Source organism: Ochlerotatus camptorhynchus, unplaced genomic scaffold, assembly GCF_037179485.1.
Source record: "Ochlerotatus camptorhynchus isolate MF236.1 unplaced genomic scaffold, CSIRO-AGI_Acam_v1.1 ptg000086l, whole genome shotgun sequence".
In the NCBI taxonomy this organism is placed as follows: domain Eukaryota; kingdom Metazoa; phylum Arthropoda; class Insecta; order Diptera; family Culicidae; genus Ochlerotatus; species Ochlerotatus camptorhynchus.
The window spans coordinates 16374-42714 of NW_027040576.1; the positions used below are offsets into that span (position 1 = coordinate 16374).

The window sequence follows — 26341 nt, forward strand, 5'->3', positions numbered from 1 at the left end:
AGACGATATCCAGCACTTGTCATCAATTAAATAATAAATTGAAGTCACATCGCGCCCTTCGAAAAGCGACACTAAATTTGCATCAGCACATGACTCAAACGTCGGTCCCCAATTATCCTCTCGGGATTCATTAACAAGTCGTCTAGTCGTCTGTCATCGTTGTGGTTTGCTTCAGGCTGGCACTACTGCCTTTAGCAGCAACGATCATTTGCACAATTTAGTAGCAGTACTTTTTGGGGCTTGGTATAAAATATGATGACACACATCTGTGCGGATATTTTGTGATATAGTACGAAACAAAAGAGCCGACACAGGCGATGCTCATATGCATATAGTTTATCATTCCAATCTCATTATGGGCAGTGCCAGAACCAATCCCTCGGGGATGAGCCCCCCCCCCCCCCCCCCCAAGTATCTCACTCTCCTTGTATCGTTATCCCGTCAACTGAAACGGTAAATAGATATGGGCAGAGTACGTGTGTCGGTACGTATAGATCCAAACAAAACACAAAAGGGCGACAAATGGGACAATGTGAAAATTAAATTTGCGCTCTGTGGAAAATTAATTGACGCCAAAATGGTTCGCTCCTGACAGGTTGCATGTCCAGCCGGCTGTCGTCGAGTTTTACGTGCGATGAATGATGATGGCCATTACGAAGATGAAATTAGCTAGAATATTATTGGCCCATTGATAATAATCTGTTTTCTGTTTCCGATCCTCTAGATCTAATCGAGTGAGGCCGATGAGTGCCGCTAGGAGTTCGTAGCTTCCGAATCAGGAGAGGATCAAGCCCCAGCCAGTCGGCCAAATTTCTTTCCAACCGGTGCCAAACCGTCATGACCGGATGCGAGGTAAACCGTGATGAGGTGGACCATCAGTCGGCCCGCACCCGCATTACTACTACTACTACTGTGTAAGTGATGCTTGCGGTGGCCCACGATGCTCATCTCGCCCGTCTCTGTTTCAGGAGTTACGATGCACGGGCTGAGTCACCTGCCAGCCGGCTCAACCCTGGAGGCACTTACGTTGTCAACGATCATTCTCATCTTAGCGGTCGCCATCATCGTAGGCAATCTCATTGTAGTAGCCACATATCTTAACTTTAAGGGTAAGTTGTCCTTAGTACATGGATCATGACGGAGAATCTGACATCTTCCCATTTCCCTACAGGTCCCCACGAGGTTATCAACTATTACCTGCTGTCACTGGGCGTTGCCGATCTACTATGCGGTCTGTTCATTGTGCCTCTGTACGTCTATCCAGCATTCGCCGGCGAATGGGTGTACGGGGACGTGCTGTGCCGAATAGTCGGGTACCTGGAGGTCACCCTCTGGTCCATCTCAGTTTACACCTTCATGTGGATATCTGTCGATCGGTATCTGGCAGTTAGGAAACCGCTGCGCTATGAAACGATACAAACCAAAACAAGGTAAATAGGCAACAGGGACAGTTCTAATCCTCCCCCATATAGTGATTGGACGGATACGGTGACCACCACTTCCCACACTGTTCGTTCGTGTAACTCCCGTCTTCTAATTCCAACATTCAACAAACAAACAAACAAACAAACAAACAGAAAAACATACAGTGATCGGTTTTTGTAACTTTTGATTCTAGTATTTTCCCATCTTCAAAAACGAACCCTAACCTGATTCTTCGAGGATCACCCGGATCCTCAGTCTGCTTCCCTGTGTGTTTCCAAAACAAACAGAAACAACACTCCATTAGTATCGGTGTGATCATGTTTGCACCCAAATCCGCGAGCGCGTGTGTGTGTTCTTTCCACTAGCAGTTGTTCAATGTACAAATTCGTAGATTGATGTGTGCCGATCTGTTAACTCTCATGACGACGGCTCTTGAATGCAAATCATGGGACTGTACATATATTCCGGAAGTCGAAGAACCTCAAAAGCGTGTTTGGTAGACTCATGATTTGCATGCCGATAAGGTTCAACAACGATAACAATTATCATTCCATTTCTACTGATCACTACAGTTTCATAAACTACTAAATTATATTTGTTAAAAGTTTCTATTACTTACCGTTCCGCCGTTCTGCTTTCCCTTCCTGGGTTTTCCCTTCCAGGTCAATTTGTTCAAAACCATCCTAAGGATGGGAAAGCAGAACGACATGCATCTGTGTTTCACTCACCAACTGTTTCACTTACTGTTCAATTTATCACTCACATTTTCCGAATATTAATCAATTAATGTGTTTGTTTTCAATTTGTACTTATTTACTGTTCGTTCTCGGTATGAAATTATAGGAATGGAAGGTTTGATATTTAGTTTGATTAAGTTTCGTTTCCTGCTTCTCATTTTTATAACTAGAGCCTCAAAACGCATAGATAGGTGATTTACAGCAGTCTTTTTGCATTCCTTTGGAATAGCTTTTGTTTGAAAATCCGAAACATAAGGTTTGAAATTGGTAGATCATTCAAATTGACTTATGCACCGCTTGGGTAGACTTATATGTAGTTAGAATTGTTTAAGCATTTCATTTATCATTCGATCATTCATTTAAATATGGTGATTCATTTTACACAAGAAAATACAATATAAAATTTGTTTTCTAAGCGACCCATTATTACACAAACTGAAAACAGAAAGGCCAGCTGTAGGTAGTTTGCCTATTTGTTACTAAATATTACTTAAGCCAAAGCTTATAGAACATCCAGATCCCCAAAATCAGGTAGTTAGTTTTCCTTGATCCTCAACACTGAGACATGCCACTGGTAGAACCTTAGTAGATGGCCTTTACAATACTTTCCCTTATTGCACCTTACTTCATGTAATACAATTCTACTACTTATTTTCTCGATTATTGTTTTTTTTATTTCGAATAAATATATAAGGAGTCTGAATGCGTATAAACTGAACAATCGGATGACACTTTCGTTTATCCATGATATTATGGTTAACCTTTTTACACATGCCGAGCGAAACCGTGGCTGGTCTAGTTAGTGTCAAGTGTCAGAAAAACGTAGCAACAGAGATTTTCACAGAAGTTTGGCTAATTTGGGCATATCGAGAGAATTGTCAGTTAAGGTGTTAATACCTCGATCTTTCTCGAAAACTCTCGATCAAAAACGGAGCAGTTTCAGGTAAAATACCGAAATTGAATTTTTGAATCGACTTTCTTCGATTTGTATGAGACTTTGCATAATTGTTGTTATGTCGCACATAGTTAATGTGCGTGTCATGGCAATTTAAGAGACAAATAACTGCCTTTCTCTAGAATATAGTGCTTCTTTAAATCATTAGCCGTTCTTTGAGAGTATTTTCCTAGTATTTGTTAAAGTTCTTTTAAACTATGCGTAGGGTTTTTGATCTATTTTCCGCTGACGGAGATGAACTAGCTTACGGCTAATAATCTCCTAAATAAAGAAGAAGAAGAAGAAGAAGAAGAAGAAGAAGAAGAAGAAGAAGAAGAAGAAAAATCCAATTTCCGTCCTACTAAGCACAACCCGCACTTAACCTCTCTTTTTCGAACGAATATGAACTCAAAAATGGATTGATTCTACTATAGATGACTTCCAAATGTATGTATTTACCTTTCTATACGTACCGTTGAATTTGATAAAGAGTCACACATAATTGAGATATTGTTAGAAATCTAACACTGCTTCTTGATTCCAAATTCGTTCTACGAGTTTCAATTCCGTCCTAACGTATTGAAACGCCATTGGTTTTTTCTAGGTTTTTCGTCGTTCTACGAATGAAGGCAGCTAAAACGGATTCGCTAGGAGGACCTCTTTTGTTTTGAGAACAATGAGTGTAAATGTTCATACAACGCGCTAGTATAGCCTTTGTTTTGTAGCTTATGAGCTAGCGCATCGATACAAACGTATTATTGATTTGTGCACGGTGAAATCATTGATATTATTGATGTTACTTGCTCGATAGAACGGAAATGAGCGATTACGACAAAGTAGCGCTCTACCCTAAATGTTCGAAAAAATATTTTATCAATTTTGATGTTGGTTTTTTGAACATCCAATTTTTGATCATTTCAACCTTTTGTCCATTCGACCTTTTGTCCCTTAGACCTTTTGTAGCTCCGATCGTTTGTCCCTCTAAGTTCAATTCAACCTTTTGTCCATTCAACCTGTTATCCTTCGACCTTTTGTCCTTCCACTTTTTGTCCTTCGACATTTTGTCCTTCGACCTTTTGTCATAGATTTAAAGTCATTGATAACCATGCACAGTTCGAAAAAGTATTCTAAATTTCCGTTTCTATGATGCACATTAACTGAGCGTCATGTATCATACATACATTATAGATCCTGTAAATTTATGAGACATGTCATGCAATATTCTATATATTGTGTGCAACTGCCCACCTTTGATTGCAACATTTTTTGCAAGCTGCTAGTTTACGTGAAAAAAAAAGTTTACACGCATGAAAGGTTACATCACCATTAAAATTCAGATTTTTTTTTTGTGTGACAAAGACCCATCATGTGACTGCTCAAATCACACGACAATTCAAAATCAAGATTATTAGTGGCCTCATGGTGTTCCCAGGATCATTAAGGCTTATCCGGACATGTTCTGAATACCCTTTGGAAACCCGAATTTCCGATGGACCACATCATGCTCTCTTATGTATCCTGCGAACCTTGTTTTACCTTATATTTCAATAGGTGTCAAAAGTTCTGTCAACTACACCAGAATCGACGCACGCTATGTCTGAAGGCACTTTTTTGCAACTTTCATGTACCTGAGATTTTCCTTAACAGGATGTTGGTTTTGATCCTAACAATCAAATCTGTGTATTTCATTTTGGGTTTTTTGAGAAAAGGTGTTTTGAAATATACTTAGCCGTTTATGAAGGCGTATGTGTATTGACGATACAAAACTGTTGGACGCATTTCGCGTCAAATCGTATTCGGAGCTGGCAGTACCCTCTCAGATATACTTAGTTTTTTCCAAAATTTATCTAGACTGACCTTTGAGAAGGGCAAGCCTTTTTTTCCGATTTTTTTTTTTCAAAAAAATGTTATGGAAAAATGACAACTCCTTCAAAAATGTGTTGTATAGATAACTTTTCGAAAATTGTCCAAATTATCGAAAAAAAATATTGAAAAAAAAATCCATTAGAGACCTACATTGAAAAAAAAAACTACAAAGGACAGCCCTATGGGGTTGTACGCAATGGTGACGTAGGACTATGTGGTCTTATATAATAAATGTTATAAATCTTAGCTGCAGCAGAAGCTTGTATTTTGTGTAGGAATAGGAATTTGGGCGGGGTTCACTCTGTTTACACTCTTTAGTATGACGCGCTTGACATAGATGGCCCACAGCTACTCACGAAGATCTATTGAATCCGATCAATAGCGGTACGGCTTCTTCCTCCTTCTATGGATGCTTATGTGGGCAGCCTTTCGTTGTGTACTGGAGAACACCACCACCCACCACGCGGTGATTGAATAAACACCGTTTGGTGAGACTGGATGGAATTCAACTTTGAAATCTGTGTTAGGGAAATCGCTTTTCGTAGGCAATCGGTGATAATTTTAATAATCATATATAATATAATATAATAATAATCATAATTGCACATTCATGCAATTTTCAATAGTGACATTTTGAAAAATGATAAATTCTTAAATTTAGCAGATGTGTTGAAATATTTCTGATCGATTGGTGATAAAGTTATTGAAATTGGTCCATTGGCAGAGGAGTTATTAACGTTCAAAAATTTTCATAATTTTGTTACATGTTCCATTTTTGGTTTTCATAAAGTGTACCTCCATATAGAAATCACAGACGTAGTCCTACGTCAAGAAAAGATTTTTTAAATTTGAAGTCGATTTAAAAAAATGCCATGTTTTTTTTTTTTATAATTACTTTATTTGTACAGGCTCAATCGAATAAACTTTACAGAGCCGAGTTATCCTTTGCGTTATACATTATTACTGTCTTAAATTTAAAGTTAAAGGAACTGGACCGAGTACTCGCGGTTGTCTCGAGGTTAGTGGAGATTTACAATTTTTTGGATGGGAAAAGGGAAGAAGGAGGTTTGAAATGTGGTTTACGATACAACTATTTAATTAATCCTAAAGCATGAAATTATTTCTATTCATCTTGAAAACAAACATTGAAAAAAAAACCCACACGTACAAAATACAAACTAAGCACAAGGTTAATCAAACTTACAATCTAAGGTTAATATCCTTAAAGTAAACATATATGAGTTTCATAAACTCCAGATCGCGTCTAGCCAAAATATCCCGAACTGGAACATTAGGTTGTCTACCTCGAGCCCGAAGGGAATCATAAAAATGTGATCTGACTCCACGATACTCCGCACAAGACCAAAGGATGTGATCAGCGTCCTGGTAACCTTGTCCACATTCACAAAGATTGCTGTCTCCCAACCCCACACGGAACAAGTGAGCGTTTAGACAATAGTGATTGGACATGAGACGAGACATCACGCGTATGAAGTCTCGACTCAAGTCCAACCCTTTGAACCATGCAAACTTCGACACCTTAGGGATAATTGAATGTAGCCATCGTCCCAAGCTCCCTTCACTCCATTGATGTTGCCAGCTAACGAGCGACTGCTGACGATAAATAGAGAAAAATTCACTATAGGCGATCTGTCGATCATAAATGTCGCCTTCCATAGCGCCCACCTTCGCAAGTGAATCCGCCTTCTCATTGCCCAAAATTGAGCAATGCGAAGGGACCCACGCGAAGGTGATGATGAAAGAGCGCACGGATAAAGTACTAAGCAGTTCTCGTATTTTCAAGAGAAAATACGAGAAGTGCTTTACCGGCCTAATGGAACGGATAGCCTCGACAGAACTGAGACTATCCGTAAAAATAAAGTAGTGGTCTGGAAGAAGTGAAGCAATAGTTTCCAAGGTGTAGTGAATTGCTGCCAGTTCAGCCACATACACAGAACAAGGAGCTTCAAGTTTTCGAGAGGCGCTATGAAATTCATTAAATACACCAAAACCAGCGGACTCCTCTATTAGAGATCCATCTGTGAAAAACGTTCTTGCAGAATCAACATGGCCAAACTTTGCAGCGTATAATGACGGAGCAATCATAGAACGATGATGCTCTGGAATTCCGTGGATTTCCTGCGTCATAGATAAATCAAAATTCACTGAATTGCCGAAATCGGAGAAGATTACACGATTGGGAATATTTCTTGAAGGGCTGACATCCTGTGTTAAATATAGGTAGTACAAAGTCATAAAACATGTTTGAGGATTTAGCTCCAGAAGCTTCTCAAAATTTTCGATCACCAGTGGGTTCATTACTTCGCAACGGGTGAGGAGCCTAAGAGATAACTCTGAAAAACGGACGGATAGTGGCAACATGCCCGCCAGCACTTCGAGACTCATAGTATGAGTCGAGTGCATGCATCCTAACGCGATACGAAGACAACGATACTGGATCCGTTCCAGCTTGATGATGTGCGTTTTAGCTGCCAACTGGAAGCAAAAACTACCGTACTCTAAAACCGATAAAATCGTTGTCCGGTACAACGTCAGAAGATCTTGTGGATGGGCTCCCCACCACGTTCCGGTAATTGATCGAAGGAAATTGATCCTTAGTTGGCATTTTCGTCTCAGATACTCAATGTACCCCGAGATATTTAAAGGACATGGAATGAGTGATCGGTTTACCCAAAAGTTGAAGCTTCGGTTGTGCTGGGCTATGCTTCCTAGAAAAAACGACCAACTCAGTTTTCTCCGTGGAGAATTCGATACCTAGCTGAATAGCCCAAGTAGACAAATTGTCCAAGGTATCCTGTAAGGGTCCTTGCAGGTCAACCTCTTTTGGCCCTGTGATAGACACTACGCCGTCATCTGCAAGTTGTCTCAACGTGCAATTGTCACTAAGACAATTGTCAATTTCTCTAACGTAGAAATTGTACAACAGGGGGCTTAAACATGAGCCTTGGGGGAGACCCATGTAGCTAAATCGAAAAGCTGTAGAGTTTCCATGAGAAAAGCTCATATGTTTTTCTGACAGCAAATTGTACAAAAAATTATTCATAAATGGAGACAATCCACAAACGTGGAGTTTCTCTGAAAGAACTTCAACGGATACTGAATCAAAAGCCCCCTTGATATCCAAGAACACAGAAGCCATTTGCTCTTTCTTAGCAAAAGCCAACTGAATTTCCGAGGAAAGCAACGCGAGACAGTCGTTCGTTCCCTTACCCCTACGGAAACCAAATTGAGTATCTGAAAGAAGGTGGTTCGTCTCAACCCATTTGTCGAGGCGAAAAAGGATCATTTTCTCCATCAATTTCCGAATACACGACAGCATCGCGATGGGCCGATACGAATTGTGATCCGACGCGGGTTTATCAGGCTTTTTAATGGCTATCACCCTCACTCGTCTCCAATCGTCGGGAACAATATTGAGCTCCAAGAACTGATTGTACAAGTTCAACATGCGCCTCTTAGCGACGTCTGGGAGGTTTTTCAGCAAGTTGAACTTGATTCTATCAGATCCCGGGGCAGAATTGCCACACGAAAGGAGAGCGAGTGAAAGTTCCACCATTGAAAAAGGCTGACTGATTTCGTCTACCGAATTTGCGGTTTCGCGAGGAATAAAATGCCATGTTTGATTTGGATGAAACTTAGTCTCAAGATAGGTAATTATGTTTATTACCAACCATCCAAACATAGCGAGATGGGCACTTTTATGGAAAAAAAATTCGAACAAAAAATTTTTCATGTCTGAACTGACTACAAATGAAATTTTTTTCAGTATTTTTTTTCGAAAACTTGGACAATTTCCTAAAAGTTATCGATACAACACAGTTTTGTAGGAGTTGTCATTTTTCCATAATATTTTTGTTGAAAAAAATCAGCAGAAAAAGTTTGGTCCTTCTCAAATGCTAGTCTAGATAAATTTTGGAAAAACTGAGTATGCAAAAGTGCTTATTTAGTCAAAGTCTACACATTCAGAAAATTTCATTGAAATCTAAGAGGGTGTTGCCAGCTTCGAATCGATTTGGCGTGAAATGCGTCTGTTACAGATCGAAACAAATTAAGCTGAAAATGATTTTCGGTAGACCTACTTTCACAAAAAAATACCTATGCACTCATCCAAGAGTTCATTACCAAAACAATGTCTCATCGTAGCATCCATACTGTCCAAAACCTTTAGCTGATGATCAAAAATTTTTGCATCCTTCCAAAACCACACGTTTATCAAGCTATAGCGTTAATCAAGCACCTACAATGGCGACCAGCGAATCAAAATTGCGCATGCCGAGTCGCATTTGTGGCAGCCACCCAATTTCAAGTGGTATTTAGATAAGAATTATTCTTGGCCGCGTTGCCTTTCCTCATATTTGATTTGAGGCCGGTATGTCTCATATGTTTAACCAATTTTAACGTCTGTAATATAACAAAAGTATAGTCTAAAGTTATGTAAAATATAAAGTTATAAAGATAACTAACTTTTACATACTGACCTTATTAACACTCAGATTAAGATCTTTCTTAAAAGTGAGTAAATCTTCGTGAGAAATCTTAATTTTTTTTCCTGAATGTTTCAAATATAAACCCACTGGTCTTCCTGTGACGTTTGAAAAACTAACCTCGGCTAGTTTTTTGCCTGCTAACTCTCTAATGCTTTTGGCAACAAAGGGATCCTTACTTTCGTTTGCTAATTCAAAACGATTCTGAAGTGTCCGGTTTTCACTACATGCATGACGTTTTCCAGAAAAACCCTGCGTCGGACATGATTTGCAATTTTTCAGGAATTTGTTTTTTTTTTATGTGGTGTTTTTATCTTACAAATATCTACACACCCGCACAACTCAACAGTAAAATGGTTTGAACTTCTGGTTAACATCTTTCTCTTGGATATTTGTGAACCTCAATTTTCATAAACTGTTCACATGTTTTATACCGGTAAACGGCAAATTAACATGCGTGAGCCGTACTCACTATATTTTTTAGGCGGCGAACTCTAATTTTTACACTGCCATGTCGTCGATCACATTTAATGAGGGAAGCGTAAAAGAGAAAGATATATCGCAACAAATTATCTCTATCGTACAAGTTTGCTAAGACATGGAGTGGAACTTGTTCGACCAACGACCCGATGAGACAGCTTATAGAAGTTACATTCAAATTCAAATCCCTTTTCATAAGGTTTTCCTTGATTTCATTGGTCTTGGATGAAATTCTTCAAACTTTCCTGATGTTCTTAGAACTTCTTTGAAGTTCGCAGAAAGTCTCTGTTTTTCACAGCTATTTCTTAAAGTTTACAGCGCTTCGCTAATGTTATTGAATTTTCCCTATGGTTCACAGACCATCCTAGCGCCTTAAGATTTTTTTTTGCAGAGCATCATTGAAATTCATATAATGTTGCTATAGTTCACAAAACTCTCTTAACGTTAGTAGAACTTACCAGGAGGACATTGAACTCCCCTGAAGCTCACAAAACGTCCCTGAAGTAGGGAAAATTTTCCTGAAGTTTATTGAACTTCTCCGAAGATCGAAGGACAACTTTAAAGTTTGAAGAATTTTCCTGAAGTTTGTAGAACTTTCTTGAAGACCAATGAACATATCTGAAAGTTGTTGAACTTCTCTGATTTTTTGCAGAACTTTCCTAAAATTCGCTACAGTTCCCTATATTTCACAAAATTTCCTAGAAACTCGCTGAACTTTCCTGAAAGTTTTCTTTGACAAAGCATGGGAACTGCAATGAAGTTCTAGCTATTCTGTATTAATTCAAGATGAGGGCTACCGAAACTCACTGGACCTTTCTAATCTCATGTGAGCTTAACAAAATTCAAATAAATTAGTCTTGGTTTTTTTTCCTTTGATTTGTTTTGCTTAGATTTTGTTTTCCGTGCTGAGCACCAATGCTACCGATGCCAGGGAGGTAGCTCCGGATACCTACTATCTCCTTTATTGAACTCCAATAAAAATCTTTCGACGATCGTCGCTACTAAAGTGGCGTGAATATATTTTTGACCTCTCTTTTTTCTTCGTGAGATTTTTTTAATTTTTCCAGATTTTCTACTCGATTCATCTTAAAAAAAAAACACTCGAAACAGGACGAAAATCAATGCCTACTATGATTACGTGGCTATCTTGGACTGCTCTGCTCGTTTATTTCTCTTTTACTCTTATGAAGGGAGATAAATTAAACAAGAAGTTGTTCTAGCAACAAATCTTACTTGAGAGTCAAAGAGAACTTTTTAATCCCATTTGAATTAATTCAATCAACTTTTTAACCTCATTTAACAACATTTGTTCAATTAGTATTAGTTTAGTAACGCCAATAGTCCATAAACGCCTTCATAATCGGCTTTGAAAACTTCAAAAAACCCAAGATGAAATATTCTAAAACCATCACAGATTTTATTGTCAGGATCAATACTAACATCCTGTGAAAAAAAATCTGAGGTACATAAATGTTTAAAAAAAAAGTGCCTTCAGACATAGCGTGCGACGAGATCGATTAGATGAGAATCGATGTGGAAATCTGGCAAAAGCAAGCACCACACGGGCAAAAATATTGTCAATACTTACTAGTATTGACAATCATATTGATGCAAATATTAACGACGAATATATTGATGAGCATATTGACGCAAAATCAAACAAGTTTGATTTCATGTTTCATTATTTCCCCTAATTTTCCCCTTGTGTTTGACTACAGCAGCAGATGCGGCCTGTTCTTTGCCATCTTTTGACAAGGTGGTTGTGATTTGACTCGGAATATGCCAGCAGCTACAACAATATTAGTCAGGAGCGACTCTGTATTGATGACCCCCCGAACATATTATCGATAATATTGACATGAATATATTTATGGAAATATTGACGAAACTTCTGCCGTGTGGGGTGCACTAAACTAAAGGGTGATACGGTCAAAATTTGGTCAAGGGAAAACGCGTGTAAATCGGTGTAAATGGTGTAAATTACATGGAACAGATACAGACGAACATTTCAAAAGATCTTATCTGATTTGATCGATTCATTTCATCGATTTTCTCTTTGAATAGCCACGGTTATTCAAACACATTCTGGGCTATTTTCACAACATGGTTTGTTAAAAGACGGTATTATCTAGCATTTGAAACGATAAGCACAGTAGGGAATTTTTTTGCAGCCGAGTTATTATCGAAAGAGAATCGATCATTGCCTAACATGATACATTGGGGTGCCAGTATGGGGAAAAAAAACTACAAGAGACAGCCCTATGGTTTTGTACGCAATGGTGACGTAGAAATACGTGGTCCTATATAATAAATCTTGTTTGTTAACTGACGCGCTTGACTACAGCGACTCATGATGATTCCGATCAATAACGGTGCGGCTTCTTCCTCCTCCAATGAATGCTCATGTGGGCTGCAGCTCGCTGCTTGTGGGGAGCCTTTAGTTGTGTACTGGAGAACACCACCATTGACCACGCAGTCATTGAATAAACACCGTTTGGTGATACCAGATGGAATTCAACTTTGAAATCTGTGTTAGAGAAATCGCTTTTCGCAGTGATAATTTTTAATTATCATAGCAACAATTACATGTTCCATTTTCGGTTTTCACAAAGTGTACCTCCATATTGAAATCATGTTTAGTGCCTCGAAAAAAGACCCTGTGCAAAATTTAGGCTCAATCGGACGTGATGGTGCAGAATCGGGTATGTTTGAGTTTTTCGAAAATCGTGAAATCACCCAAAATTAAATATCGTAAAACGGGGTTAATAATGCGGCTAACTTTGATAGTAGAATATTATAATTAAATTTACTCTCCGCACTATTTCCTCATTGGAACATAAGTTCGGATTTACGGATATTCCGGATCTTTTGGAGGACAGTCCAATGGCCGTCCGGGTTCATGTTTATGTCACGACCCTAAATTCTATCCTGATGAATGTGGGCGTCTTAGTGGAATTCCTGTATAAATAGAGAGAGAGGATTAGAAATATCCATTTAATTCCACTACCTTATTTGCTTATCCTTGACAGATACGCGTATTTTGTTTACAATGTGCAGACTTCTTCAGTGTCTTGTACTAATACTAGACTGAAGAAAAACATCGCATTTTACCGAATATATATAAACACAGGTACATTTTCACTTAAATTTAGGTAAACTTAAATTTAATTTCCTGTAGGGCAGGAGCTGCTTACTCGTTGATGTGTCCTAGTCCTATCCCTGTTTAGTAAAGTTGAATTCCGTTGTTTGTTGATCTCGAGGCTCTCTGCAACATCCAACTTCCATGATACGGTTCGTAAAATCGTGATGTCCTCCGTCGATAGTTGGTGGTCCTCTGTGAAGATGTGTTCTGCAACCTTTGATTTGAAATCATATTTTAGGCCTTTTTCCTCTTGCTTTTTGGCCTTATTAACCTCCGCTACATGTTCTTTAAATCTAGTTGCTAAAGTACTCTTGGTTTGTCCTACATATACTTTGTTACAATGATTACAGCTTATTTTATATACACCTTCTTTACCTAAAACATTAACTGGGTCTTTAGTGGATCCTAACAATGATTTCAACTGGTTATGTCTACTGGGGAAAACTAATTCTAATTTGAATTGTTTTAACTGTAAGACCACAGTACAAGTAATACCCTGATCAAATAGAACGGACACTCGTTTCAAGGGTTCAGGTGCTGCGGTGAGGGTTGTAAATAATCTCCTTTGTAGAATTCTCGCTTTTTTATTGTGGTTTCCTTGTATCCATTGAGTCTCGCAGTTTCGAAGATTTACTGTATTTCCTTAACCTTTCCTGTATCGTTGAATGGAAGAGTCTGCATCCGGTGAATCATGTGGTGGAAGGCGGCCATTTTCTGCTGGTACGAATGGTTGGAAGTATAGGGGATAACTCTTCTGGTGCTTGTTGGTTTCCTGTAAATTTCGTATTCAAGCGAAGATGATGATGACGATTCCCTGATGACTAGAATATCGAGAAATGCAATTTTCCCGTCTTTTTCTACCTCATGAGTGAATTCTGTTGGTCTCATTTAAAATTTGTGGAAGGTCTTCCCGTTTAACTACGCTGAAGATATCGTCAACAATCCTCCACCAACGGTTTGGCAATAGTCCTTTCTATTTAAGAATTGTCACCAAGTTGACCATGAAAAGTTCACACAGGAAGGGGGATAGAGGGTTTCCCATTGGGGCTCCTTTCGTCTGCTTGAAGAAGTTACCTCGGAAGGAGAAGCAGTTCTCTTCCATACAAAGGTAGGTCAGTTTAAGGTACGTCCGAACCTTGTTTCTCCAAGCTGCATCCTCTCGTTGCGTAATAGCCAGTCCTCCAAATGGCTGATCACTTTCTTGACCGGTACGCTGAGAAATAGAGCTGTGACGTCGAAAGATACCATAATCTCGTCCTCGTTGATGTCTCCTGAAGATTGTAGTTGCTGGGCGAACTCCTGGGTGTTACTAACTACTTTACTTTGGAACTGATTCGGCATACTCTGGAACTAGCTAGAGTCGGTGTATAATGAGTCACGCCAATAGTGAAGCCAAGTCTACCTATTAAACTGTCAAACCAGCTACCTATCGTGCAAAGTAAACAAACATTACGATGCTATGAAAGGTTCACGAAAGGTATTGCAATAAAATATAAAATATAATCGACGAAATGATCATAAACACGCAGTGAGCATTCAATTGTCATGGGATACGTTTGATAATGATTAGTAATGTAAATTTCTACTATTTTTTGTTTAGATAATTTGACAAAATCACTGTTATAATGGTTTACTACAGCCGCTATTTTTTCTCGCTAAAAGTCATTTGAAGTTGATGTAGAAGTCCTCTGTTGCCAAGTGTTAGATAGCCGGCTTACCTCCTTCGATGTGTAGAGGCAGTGGAGCATTCGTGCCGACTCCAACACTGCTTGGGAACTCTGTTGTTGTTGATGTTTCCTTTGGGGTGAAACGGGGTGCGGAATTCCAGGGTGTATTCTTCTTCGCCAGAGACACAAAAGGGACACTCGCGGATTGGCCAAACGCTAGTATACAGAAACTACATTTATTCACAATTACTACAAAATTTACTTTTTCACAAACAAACTTAAGCTAACAATTTCTATATTCTTCGTCTCCGATGGGAGCATCAACCGTTTCCAACGGCTACCGAAACCAACTAATCTCCCGTCTCCCGATCTGGTCATCGCTTGACCTATGGTCGCCTAGCCCAAATCTCCCTCTCACGCTGTGCAGAAGTCTACAAACGATCGGTAATTCACTCTCTCGGGTCCTGCTACCATCGATCCCAGATGATGACGATCGCCGCAATTCCCTACCTCGTATGGACATCTCATCTGGCGCTCTCCCGACCGAGCGTAGGTAATGGTGATGCTGAAGAATAGCCGTGGTTTGTTTCCCCGTTCTCGGTATTTTTTCCCTCAGCTATGCAGCAGAACAGGGTTGTAGTTTCTGGATGGTTCAGTCGGATTGATTTTCATCATGGCTGTTTGGAAGTGGCAGAATGCAAATTTACGGTACGGTATCTGCTCCCGGGTGTTCAGTACACCCAACTACGGTACGACGTCTCTCTTCCTCTCCTGCTTCTGGGATTTCTTCGACAGCACCAGGCCATGCTTCTGAAGCCTCCTTCAGCCAATTTGGACCTTCCCACCAAAGTTCATTGTCGACGATATCTTCGGGTGACACTCCACGCGATATTAGGTCCGCTGGGTTGTCTGTACCAGGCACATTCCTCCATTGCCATCCCTCCGTTAGCGTTTGAATTTTTGCCACCCTGTTGGCAACGAACGTGGTCCATGTTGCTGGCGTAGATTCGATCCAACGCAGCACACATGTTGAATATGTCCAGAAGAAAGTCTGAACCGCTAACCGAGTAGAATCCTTGACCTTTTCGTATAACTGGGCCAATAAGAGCGCACCACAGAGCTCTAATCGTGGGATTGACTGGCAACGGAGTAGAGCCACCTTGGATCGGGATGATAAGAGTCGAACCTTGATTGTTCCGCTGGAATCCTGACTTCTTATGTAGACGCAACCACCATACGCCTTATTCGAAGCGTCTGAAAAGCAGTGTATTTCAACTAGTACTGCCTTGGGAATGATGGCACAGCGATCGACTCGAATTTCATTCAACAATGGGAGTTTATCGTGAAAATTCCGCCACCCACCATCAAAGGTAATGGTTGATCCCAGTCCAATCGATTGCCGGTCTCGTCTTGCAACGTCCAAAGCTGCTGCGGGAAGATCTTGGCAGACGAAGTCGTGGCACCAATCAATCCAAGCGGATTGAACAGCGTTGCGATTAGTGACAATATTCGACGTTTCTTCTACGGGACACCAGGTTCTATCGGAGGAAATGTGAACTGGAATCGAAGCGTATCGGTAATAGGCATCCACGTTAGTCCTAACGTTTTGACGGATTGATCAGAATCCAGGTTGATTCCTTTAGGGTTTCGAAGAGCCAGGTTTTCTTCGGGTACGCCTTCCAGAACTTCAGGAACATTGCAAGCTCACTTTCGGAGCTTGAAACCACCACACAGCATCATCTCGGTCAACTGGTTTCTGAGACTGATAGCATCCACCTCGTCCGTACCGGTGATGACTTCATCCATATAGACGTCCTCACGGATTGCTCTTGCCGCGAGCGGAAATCGGTCTTCTTCGTCAGCAGCCAGCTCAATCGGCCAGGGTTTGGTTCCATACGTAACGGTGTTCAGTTCGTACACTGCGAATCAAGAAGAGCACGGGCGTGGTACCTTGAACCAACGTCGTCCTCGACGATGACTACCGCTGTCGCTAAAAGGACTTGCGATGTAAGTTGATTAGACGTACCGCATACTGAAACGTCAGTGGCTGCCAGATTAGCCAGTTGGATTGAATTGGAACCTGAGGAGCCTTGGGATTGCTTGGAATTCGAAGGATGATTGTCTCCAGCAATCGCTGCGACCATTACAGTGTAATCCTTCTCCGACTTGAAGCAAACCAGGGTGTGATGACGGTTCTTGCAGATCCGCAATCCTTTACCTGATGCCTCGATCGAAAGCAATTCCGGCAAAGTCCCTGAGATTTCAGTAGAGAATCCCGATCCGCCAGAGAAAGTCTTTGGAATGCGGAACATTGGTATAGAAGGTGGTTGTCCTTACAAGCCACACATCTTCCTCCTGACGATTGAATCGAATTGTAGCTTGCCTTGATTGCTGAAGCTTTCGGTTTCGGTGGTGGTTGTTGCTGATGGACGATTCCAGTACTTGCATTCGCTGACGCAGAAATTCGGTGAGGTCTGTCAGTAAATCCATCTCCTTGTTGGCCGAATATTCTTCCCATGTTCGACGAGATGATGGATCCAGTCGCATCGTGAGCAGATTCACCAATAGGAGATCCTTGTACTCAGCAGGTTCCACGATTTGATCAAGTGTTTGGACGAGTCGGTCAAAATCTTCCACCAGATTTCGTAACTCAACAACAGATTCCTTGGAGAGGGTCGGAAGTTTGAAGAAAGATTGAACCTGCTTCTTCTTCAACAGCTTGTTGTTGTTCTACCTCTTTACCAGAGTATCCCAAGCTATCTGTTAATTCGCCTTGGTAATTTTCAGTGGATCGATTAGGCTTTTAGGTTCACCTTGAAAACACCCTTTCAAATAATGAAATTTCTCCACCTCTGGTAAATCAGTCCTCCAGTGGATGAGCGAGGTGAACAGGTCTCGGAAGCTCAACCAGTCATCGATGTCACCGTTGAATGATTGGAGTTTGATCTGCGGTAACCGGACATGACCGACAACACCTGACATTGATTATTCATGGGCGGACTGTTACAACTCAGAAGAAACGCGAAGGGCCTTGCTTTTGTCCAACAGGAAGGTTTTGGCTTCATAATAGCGATCGCTCAAGTGCTTGCGTAACTTACTATAATAATTCTCCTCATCCTCGAAGTCTTCATGAGATTTTAGCTCGACCAAATTCTCACTAAAATCTCTCCCACAAATCATCGATCCGTTCTAATCGAACTTCGACTTGAGTACCGGTGGTTTCATCAGAAAACTTCTGAATGAAAGACCAAATATCATCGAACGAGGATTTCAAATCGTCCAGTTGAACCCTCAGTTGCTTCAAGGATGACAATCCTTTCCGGGTGGTGGGTGGCATTTTGATGTGATGTCGAACAATCGGTAAAGAAATTGGAGGTGTAGTATTCCGCGTGTAGTCTCCGCTTCGGCGGACATATACTGCTCGCTATTACTGACCTGGCAGAACAGGTAACTGATCTGAATCCAAATTCGAACCAAAGTAGCAAAAGATCCGATGACGTCACATCAATCTTGCCTCGGTAGGGATCACTCAATTTTAGGTTGAAGTTCACAGAAGAGAAGAATTTGGGGTGTAATATCCAGAGAAACCTAAGCCTCGGCTTGGCATATACTGTGGCAACCTACCTGTAGGTACCAACAGCAGTACCAATCCAAAGTTATCAAATTTCCACACCAAATTGGTATAAATGTTGCCTTGATCGCGGACAATGTGAACTCCAGAACGTGTGTGTGTGCAGGATGCAGTGCGAAGAGGAATAATTGCTATGTAGCAATCGTATGGCTAGCTTCGGTAGGACATATACCGTGCAACTAGCTTCACCAACCAGAACGAAAACCAGTCGAGGATGCAAATTGGGGTTTATCAGCAGACTTACTCTAACGAACAATTCAATTGCAGGGCTTGCGTGGTGTTAATTGAAGAGGATGTACGGGAATTTCAATTAAAATCGTGTATTTCTGTATGCCTATTTTTTTTCCGTGTTGGGTGTATTCATCACTGCGACCATTACTTTGATCTATTGTGATATTCCCCGTTTTTATATTGCTTTATCAGTTATGTCGTATCACTATTTTGTGAAGCGACCGACATAGACTGACCAAAAGCATTTTCCCAGCCAGGTATTACATTTCGAATGAAATGTACTACTTTACTGGGACCTGCATTCCAAATATCAAAGGGTTCTGCCAGCCCCTTATCCAGAAAAATACGCCTTTTATTGAAGATTGCTGCACAAGAGCATAGCAGGTGTTCAGAGTCTTCCTTTTCTATACCACAGAATCGACACATATCCTCTTGAAGTTTTCCTATTAGCTTCAAATGATATTTACATGGACAATGTCCTGTTATCAAACCAGTATAGACACTGAGATCTTTCTTTGATAATTCAAGAATTTTGCTAGTCATTGAAATGTTCGGAATTATGAACCGTTTCGACTGCCTAGCAATGGAAGTGTTGTTCCAATTGGTCTCCACTTCCATTTTTTTTCCATTTCTTGATGTCCATTTTAAGAGAACAAGTAGAAACTCCACAAAATGGTTCTGGTCCTATGAATTGCTGTGATGATCCTAGCCTGGCTAACGTATCGGCTTTTTCATTCCTTTCAATTCCACAGTGGCCAGGAACCCAATATAAGTTTACTTGGTTTTGACAGGCCAATTTCTGAAGTGACATTGCACATTCCCATACGAGTTTGGAATTGCATGTTGCTGATTTTAAAGCATTTAATGCTGCTTGACTATCAGACATAATGCAGATATTCGAATGTTTATAATTCCTGTGCAAGCATATTACAGAGCATTCAAGAATTGCTTGAATTTCTGCTTGGAACACGGTTGGCCAGTAACCCATGGATATTGAGATATCAATCCCTGGACCAGTTACCCCTGCTCCCACACGGTTGTTCAATCTTGAACCGTCTGTATAAAAAACAGTTGAACCTGGACGGATGTTTGGTCCCCCACTTTCCCAAACATTACGATCAAATTCTGCTGCATTGTATAAACGATCGAAATTATATTTTTTCTCCATCCAGTCTTCATTTTTTAATACAAGAGAATCAATATCAAACATTTTTAAAATGCTAAGGTGTCCTGTAAGATCACCTTCAAGGAAGTACTTTGTTCGTTAAATCCTTAAAGCGCTCCTTTCAGCTTCTAATTGGATAAATTGATGCAACGGAATCAGATAAAGTAGAGCATCTAGTGAAATACTCGGTGTGCTGTTCATTGCACCAGTTATTGAGAGAGTAGCTAGTCTTTGCAGTCTCCCCAGCTTCTTCTGAGCCGATTTTTCATTAGTTTTCGGTCACCAAACTAATGATGCGTAGGATATTCTGGGTCTTACAATCGTCAAATAAATCCAGTGGATCATTTTTGGTTTTAGGCCCCATTTCCTACCAAATGTTTTTTTACTTATCCAAAAAGCATTTATTGCCTTATTAACAACCTGCTCTATATGTGAATTCCAGTTAAGTTTACAGTCAAGAATGACTCCCAGATACTTGACTGTTCGTGAAAGTTCTAAAGAGCTTCTTTCAATTTTAAGTTATTTATAGAAAATTTCCTTTTCCGTGTGAACGGTACAATAGTGGTCTTAGAAGGGTTTATATTCAACCCTTCTTTAGCGCACCACGACGAAACATAATTTAAAGCAGTTTGCATTCTATTTGAAATGATATTATCAAATTTTCCTCGTACTATTATGACTATGTCATCAGCAAAGCCAATTATCTCGAAGCCCTTTGCTTCTAAGTTTTTGAGAAGTTCGTCAACAATTAAAGACCATGAAAGAGGTGAAAGCACACCTCCTTCAGGACACCCTTTTACAGCTCTAACTGTTATGGATGAGTTTCCAAGATTTGCTGAGATTTCTCTTTTAGAAAGCATCGATGCTTAAAGATGCTTTTGTCGAATCCACGCTTCAACATATTGTTTTTCATGGAGTTATAAGATGCATTATCAAATGCTCCTTCAATATCAATGAATGCTGCTAGTGACATTTCTTTTGATTCAAAAGATTTTTCTAGTTTTGTAACAAGCGTGTGAAGAGCTGTTACTGTTGATTTACCAGCTTGATATGCAAACTGATATTTACTCAAAGGAATTTACGAAAGACGTGAATTTTATATGCTGATCTATTATTTTCTCCATTATTTTTAGCATAATGGATGATAAACTGATCGGCCTGAATGATTTAGAAGAAGTTTTATCCTTTTTATTAGCCTTCGGAATAAATATAACCTTTACTTGACGCCAAGTTATCGGAATATAACTTAATCTTAAGCTTGCTCTTAACAAGCCTGTTAGAATGGGTGTCAAAGTTTCCTTTCCTTTCTGAAGTAGTACTGGAAAAATTCCGTCCCTACCTGGTGATTTGAAAGGAGCAAAAGAATCAATCGCCCATTCGACTCGTTTTTCTGTAAAAATTTTATTGGCCAGATTACGAACGTCTTTCCTGGCAATCTCTAACCCAGTCGATTCATTCATTGGTGTCTGAACTTCCGTCCTGATTTTTCCAGAGCCAGTTTGCGCTGCACGTGTATTTTGGTCTTCATTTATGTTGGTAATTGATTAGAACTTCTTGCCTAATTGTGTTTATAAAAGTTGGATCATCCCCCTTATTACAGATATCTATTTCGTGTTTTGAGATAAAGTCTAAAAGGCACTCACCTCTGCTGTTGATGTCTGAACTGGACCACACTGTATGATGGGCATTTGCGTCACATCCAACTATGAATGCTTTATTTTGTTTCTTGCAGTAAGACACAAAATGTGCAACCTCTGGTGGTGGTACATCTCCCACGTCTCCAGGAAAGTATGCTGAAGCAACATAAATTTCCGTTTTGCCGTGGGTTGTTGGCACCTCCATCATGATTGCTACGATGTCTCTTTTAATAAATTCTGTAATCGGAAAAATTTTAACTTTTTCATTTACTATAATGGCAGCTCTTGGAGATAGCTGCCCTTCATCATAAATTAACTTACATGATTTTGTAGGAATTCCTAGAATCCTACTTTTGTTTGCCCATGGCTCCTGGATTAGCGCTACGTCCAGTTTACTTTCTGTGAATTGTTTGAAAAGTACAGCGGTTGCTCCCTTTGCATGGTGCGAATTCACTTGAATACATTTTATTTGCTTACTTTTCATGTTGTTGATTGGATTTGCTGCGCTTATTGGGTCGAACTTTCTCCCCAACATTAGTCCTGCGGTTACCGATAGGTGGATTTATATTCGACTGGAGATTTATTTCTCTGTATCCCAGCGCTGATTCTGTATTTGTCACTCGATCATCGTTTGTTCTCTCGTTAACTGTATTTGTAGTATGACCAGAATCTGGTTTTTTTCCATGTCCTTGACACCACTGGATCCTGGGATTTTATCTGAATGATCTACGACCATTCCGTTATCACCAGTTTCCTCGTGGGTCTTATCGGAGTCATGGTCACTCCTGTGTTCTGGTCTCCCACGATCATTTGATTCATTTCTTTGAGCCAGATTTCTCTTCTGGAATTTCTTCCTAATTTGGGCGTTACCAAATTTAAAATCCAGCACAAAGTCGCAATCTTTGATAGAGTTCATAGAAACTCCATCCACGGTGAAGATTAATTCAACGTGTTGTTGGTTTATAATGTTGCGCTGGAGTATTCTCCATTAACCCATCGTTTTGGCTCTCTAAGAGTGCTAGAATCCCTTCGTTTCTGTCTTCAGCACTCCATGGAAAGAACTCAATTAGTACTTCTGGACGAGGGATGTCTTTTTCCTCCACCACAGTAAGTTCCGCCCCAGTCCAGGGTTTTAAAGTAGGAATTATGCTACACAACCAGTCTGCTGTTTCCTAGTTTTTACAAACAATCACTAAGTAGCCCGACTTGAAGGCACAATGTCCAAATTTTGGTTTAAGTGCTTCTTTCCTTTGTCCAGCAACTTTGGTCATGATTGCTTTTTGTGTGGCCATCAATTGTTCTGTAGTAAGTTCCACATTGGGATAGCCTTTCGGAAGGATGCCCAGCTTCACACCACAAACTACTTCCTTGTATGAGGGGTTGATCTTACCCTCAGTCCCTTTATGTTGTCCTGAGTGTTCGGATCTATGCGCATCAATTCGATGCTGTACAGAGCTTCTTGATTTAGAAGGCTTGTTATTTCCACAGCTCTGTCGAGGAATTTTCGGTGGACGTGGATTACCACTGCTGTTGGAACCGTTTAGATCTGAGTGCCACGAGCGTTTTGATAAATCCGCCGGTTGCTGTGGTGTTTGAGCCAAGCGGAAAGCTTCTTCTCGACTATGCCCACTCTCCACAAGACGCTTGAAGCGTTTTTGACCCGCTCCACTTAACTTTTCCCCCTTTTTCCCCTTCTCTTCCTTTGATGGGGTTTTTGGTTGTTCCAGTAATCTTCCTTGGAACTGTTTCGGTGGTAGTAGTGTTGGTGGTGGTGATGATATCAACGTTACATTAATGCCGTCTTCGTAATCGTCGTCATCATCGTAGTCGTCATCATTACCGTCACCATTCCTTTCTGGAGTGTTTAAGATGGATGAAGAACAGGAAGGTACATCATCGACGGATTTGCATTGCAGCTGTAACTCCTCCTCCTCCTACGTATTATCCACTCATGATACCGAGAAAATTTGGTGTTGGTACAAATAATGATCCTTCAGGTGTGGGAGCTGCTTTCCTGGCACGTCGGTAGCATTGGTGCTCAGCACGGAAAACAAGATCGACGGAAAAAAACAAAACAAAAGGACAAATAATGATCCTTGGCACTAGAGTACTGTGTGCACTAATCACTCGCAAATAAATTCTCACTTGAACAGCGAAAATAAACTATCAGTTTGTGAGCCGTATAGAACCGCACTTGTGTCAACAGAGTTGCCAGTTTCTGTATGCCTAGCTCGGCAGTGACATATACAATAAAGTTCACTCACCGGGGAGGGAGTAAATGGCCGCTCCTTCTTCTGCCACCGACCGTTGCAATCGTCCATCACAGCGAAAACCAGGGTCGACGACTTATGCGGGATGCACAATCGTTCCTTTGCTGAACCGTCTGTTGTAATCAGCTTGAATGCCGTCCTTAGTTCTCCGTATCACCGAGGATTTCTCCGTTCCATGCAACGAATCCAATAGCATGCATTGAAAGGATGGCGTTAGTATAATGTAAGAAATACTTCGGCTAGACATACACCGAACTTAAAAAAAATGAAAAATGCTAAGTCTCAGAAAGTCGAGATAACACTAGATCTCGACGATCATATCGACGATTTTCATGTCATTTGGCATCAAAAATAAAAATTGAGTTCCGAAATTCCATGTGTCATTTTTCGATTAAAAAAAACTCTAATTTTACCGATTTTAAGCCACCTCAAACCACGTCCGATTGAACAAAAATGTTGCACATGGTCGTTTTTCGAGGGAATAAACATTTTGCACATGCGCCGCTTCGAAAATTCAAGAAGACCGTTTTCATGGCACCCTTGCAATGCATATATTGTAGGGGAAATGGCTCTAATGTTGGCCTATGGAACTAAGATTGGGCCCATCGCTAAAAATCTGCTATTTATTATTTTTTATCTTGATGAACGCGTTATTGGGACGGTACTAATGGATATTTTTGGTCGCTATTGAAAATTTAGTCGATTGCTGAATTTTTATATGGGCCCAAATTAGGGGCATTTAGACCGACATTACATCCATTTCCCCTATTATATTAAATTGTGCAAGCATTGAGTGGCATTGAAAGCTCCCAATTAATAAGTAAGTGCTTCAAAGAACACCAAAGCAGGTAGAAGATCGCGCAAGAGCATCCAGAGCCAGGGAAAATTGCAATCCCGGCCCGGTATCGAGAAAGGGTTCCCGGATACAGATATATTGAGCGCTCGCACTGTTCAAAGTTAGTGATTTTTACTCAGTGATGATAAAACTGAGTGCCCATCATGACCCCATTTCCCACCGTCAGATACGTTCCGGTTGTGCTCGAAAGAACTGGTCACTTTGCCAGACTCTGATTTGAACCAAAGCAAATTTCAAATTTGCTGAAATATCAAATTTCAGGGGTTTCAAAACTCTCCTTCAACTCAGCTTTTAGTATGATAACAAACTATGACATCTTTCGAGGGCCCTAGCTAATGGAAAGTGCCATCCGGTAAGTGCTTCAGACTCCTTTGTACCATACATATACATAAATGCTTTCAACCAATTATAAGCTTAACTTACAGAATACTAACTGCAGACCTTCTCTCTCGTTTTCTCTCATTTTTCCCATCACCACCACCGATCAACGCCGCCAACGCTCGATCGATGTACTGGTCACCCCACGTGATATCCACTGAATTCAATGAACACAAAATTGTAACACACATTGTAATAATATAAAAAAAAACTCAGATGCCAATGCTGGATGGCGTTCACGTGGATTTCGGCCGCGATGCTATGCTGTCCACCGCTGCTTGGCTACAACGAAGCCAGATACAACCAAGAGACCCACATCTGTATGCTCGAGTGGGGCAACATGGCTGCCTATAGTGCAACGCTGGCAATCCTGGTCCTGGGGCCGAGTGTAATCTCGATCGGCTACAACTATGGTTACATATTTACCATGATGCGTAAGGTGCGATCGGGAGCACCGATCCATGATAAGGAGTACGCCACGGCACTGGCCGAGAATCTGGCCAATCCGAGCCACTGTATGTCATTTGCATTGGTGTTCTCCTTCTGGATCTCGTGGGGTCCGTACATCCTGCTGCGGATCTACGAGCTGGTGATGAGGGAACCGTACGACCATCCGATGGTCCAGTTCGGGGCAGTCTGGCTGGGGATCCTCAACTCGTTCTGGAAGATCATCATCATGACCAGCATGTCGCCGCAGTTCCGGCTCCTGGTGCGGTTACTGTTCCTCACCATCTGTTGCAAAACCAAGGGCCGGCTACAGTTGGAACTGATCGGGCTGGATCCGGACGACTAAGGCCAGGCTCTGCTCGGAGAAATACAGCAACCACTACCAAAATGTCATTCCCTCTTCAAAGAGAAACGAGCAAAATTCCACCACCCAGCATCCCTCAATGTGACATTTAGCACAGAACATCTTCCGCTGGGATATGATGAAGAATTAGACGAAGAAGAAGAAGAAGACAAAGAATATGAGAACCGATAGCATTACTACTTACACTAGAAAAAAAAAACAACAAGCCAGCAGAAATTTCAATTAATATTGTTGTAATTTTAATACATGCATACTGTACTAACTAATCTAAACTAAGGCTACCAGGTAAGCTAGACGTGAAGATCTTATCATATGGCGATTTTTAAACGCTGTAGTAAATCTCAGAACAATCATTCTCTTAATAGACAAAGCAAACTAAAGAAATTGAATCATACATAATAATCTTGATGTGGTGGAATAGAGCAGTCAAAGCAGTCGCAAGCGTTGCCGCATGCGAAGTGGTGCAGTGTTGCCAGATTATGTTCCCTGGAATCGAACCTCACCTGAACCGCCTCTGCAGCTTGCACCGGCAAAGAGAGCACATCACATTCACGGTAAGAATCAACTACCCATTAATGGGTAAAATTGCACCCATTTCCAATGAAA

General features: G+C 40.7%; 1 protein-coding gene across 2 annotated transcripts; it reads left to right on the forward strand.

Annotated features, from left to right (window-relative positions):
• The first annotated feature begins 730 nt into the window (after positions 1–730).
• On the forward strand, positions 731–25940 carry DopEcR (G-protein coupled receptor DopEcR). Of its 2 annotated transcripts, XM_065218389.1 has the most exons (4): positions 731–852; positions 969–1109; positions 1172–1430; positions 25141–25940. In XM_065218389.1, exons 1-4 carry the CDS (start codon positions 846–848, stop codon positions 25715–25717), a joined length of 984 nt encoding a protein of 327 aa, XP_065074461.1. In that variant the 5' UTR covers positions 731–845; the 3' UTR covers positions 25718–25940. The 2 variants fall into 2 exon arrangements, with proteins under 2 accessions (XP_065074461.1, XP_065074460.1); XM_065218388.1 differs by having other exon boundaries at positions 731–1109.
• The last annotated feature ends 401 nt before the right edge of the window (positions 25941–26341 follow it).

Bases quoted from the DNA above. Each gene is read 5' to 3' on its own strand.
- DopEcR (XM_065218388.1), top strand. From the start codon at position 941: ATGCTCATCTCGCCCGTCTCTGTTTCAGGAGTTACGATGCACGGGCTG. The intron at 1,110-1,171 runs GTAAGTTGTCCT...ATTTCCCTACAG, and splicing joins CACATATCTTAACTTTAAGG to GTCCCCACGAGGTTATCAAC. The intron at 1,431-25,140 runs GTAAATAGGCAA...AAAAAAACTCAG, and splicing joins ACGATACAAACCAAAACAAG to ATGCCAATGCTGGATGGCGT.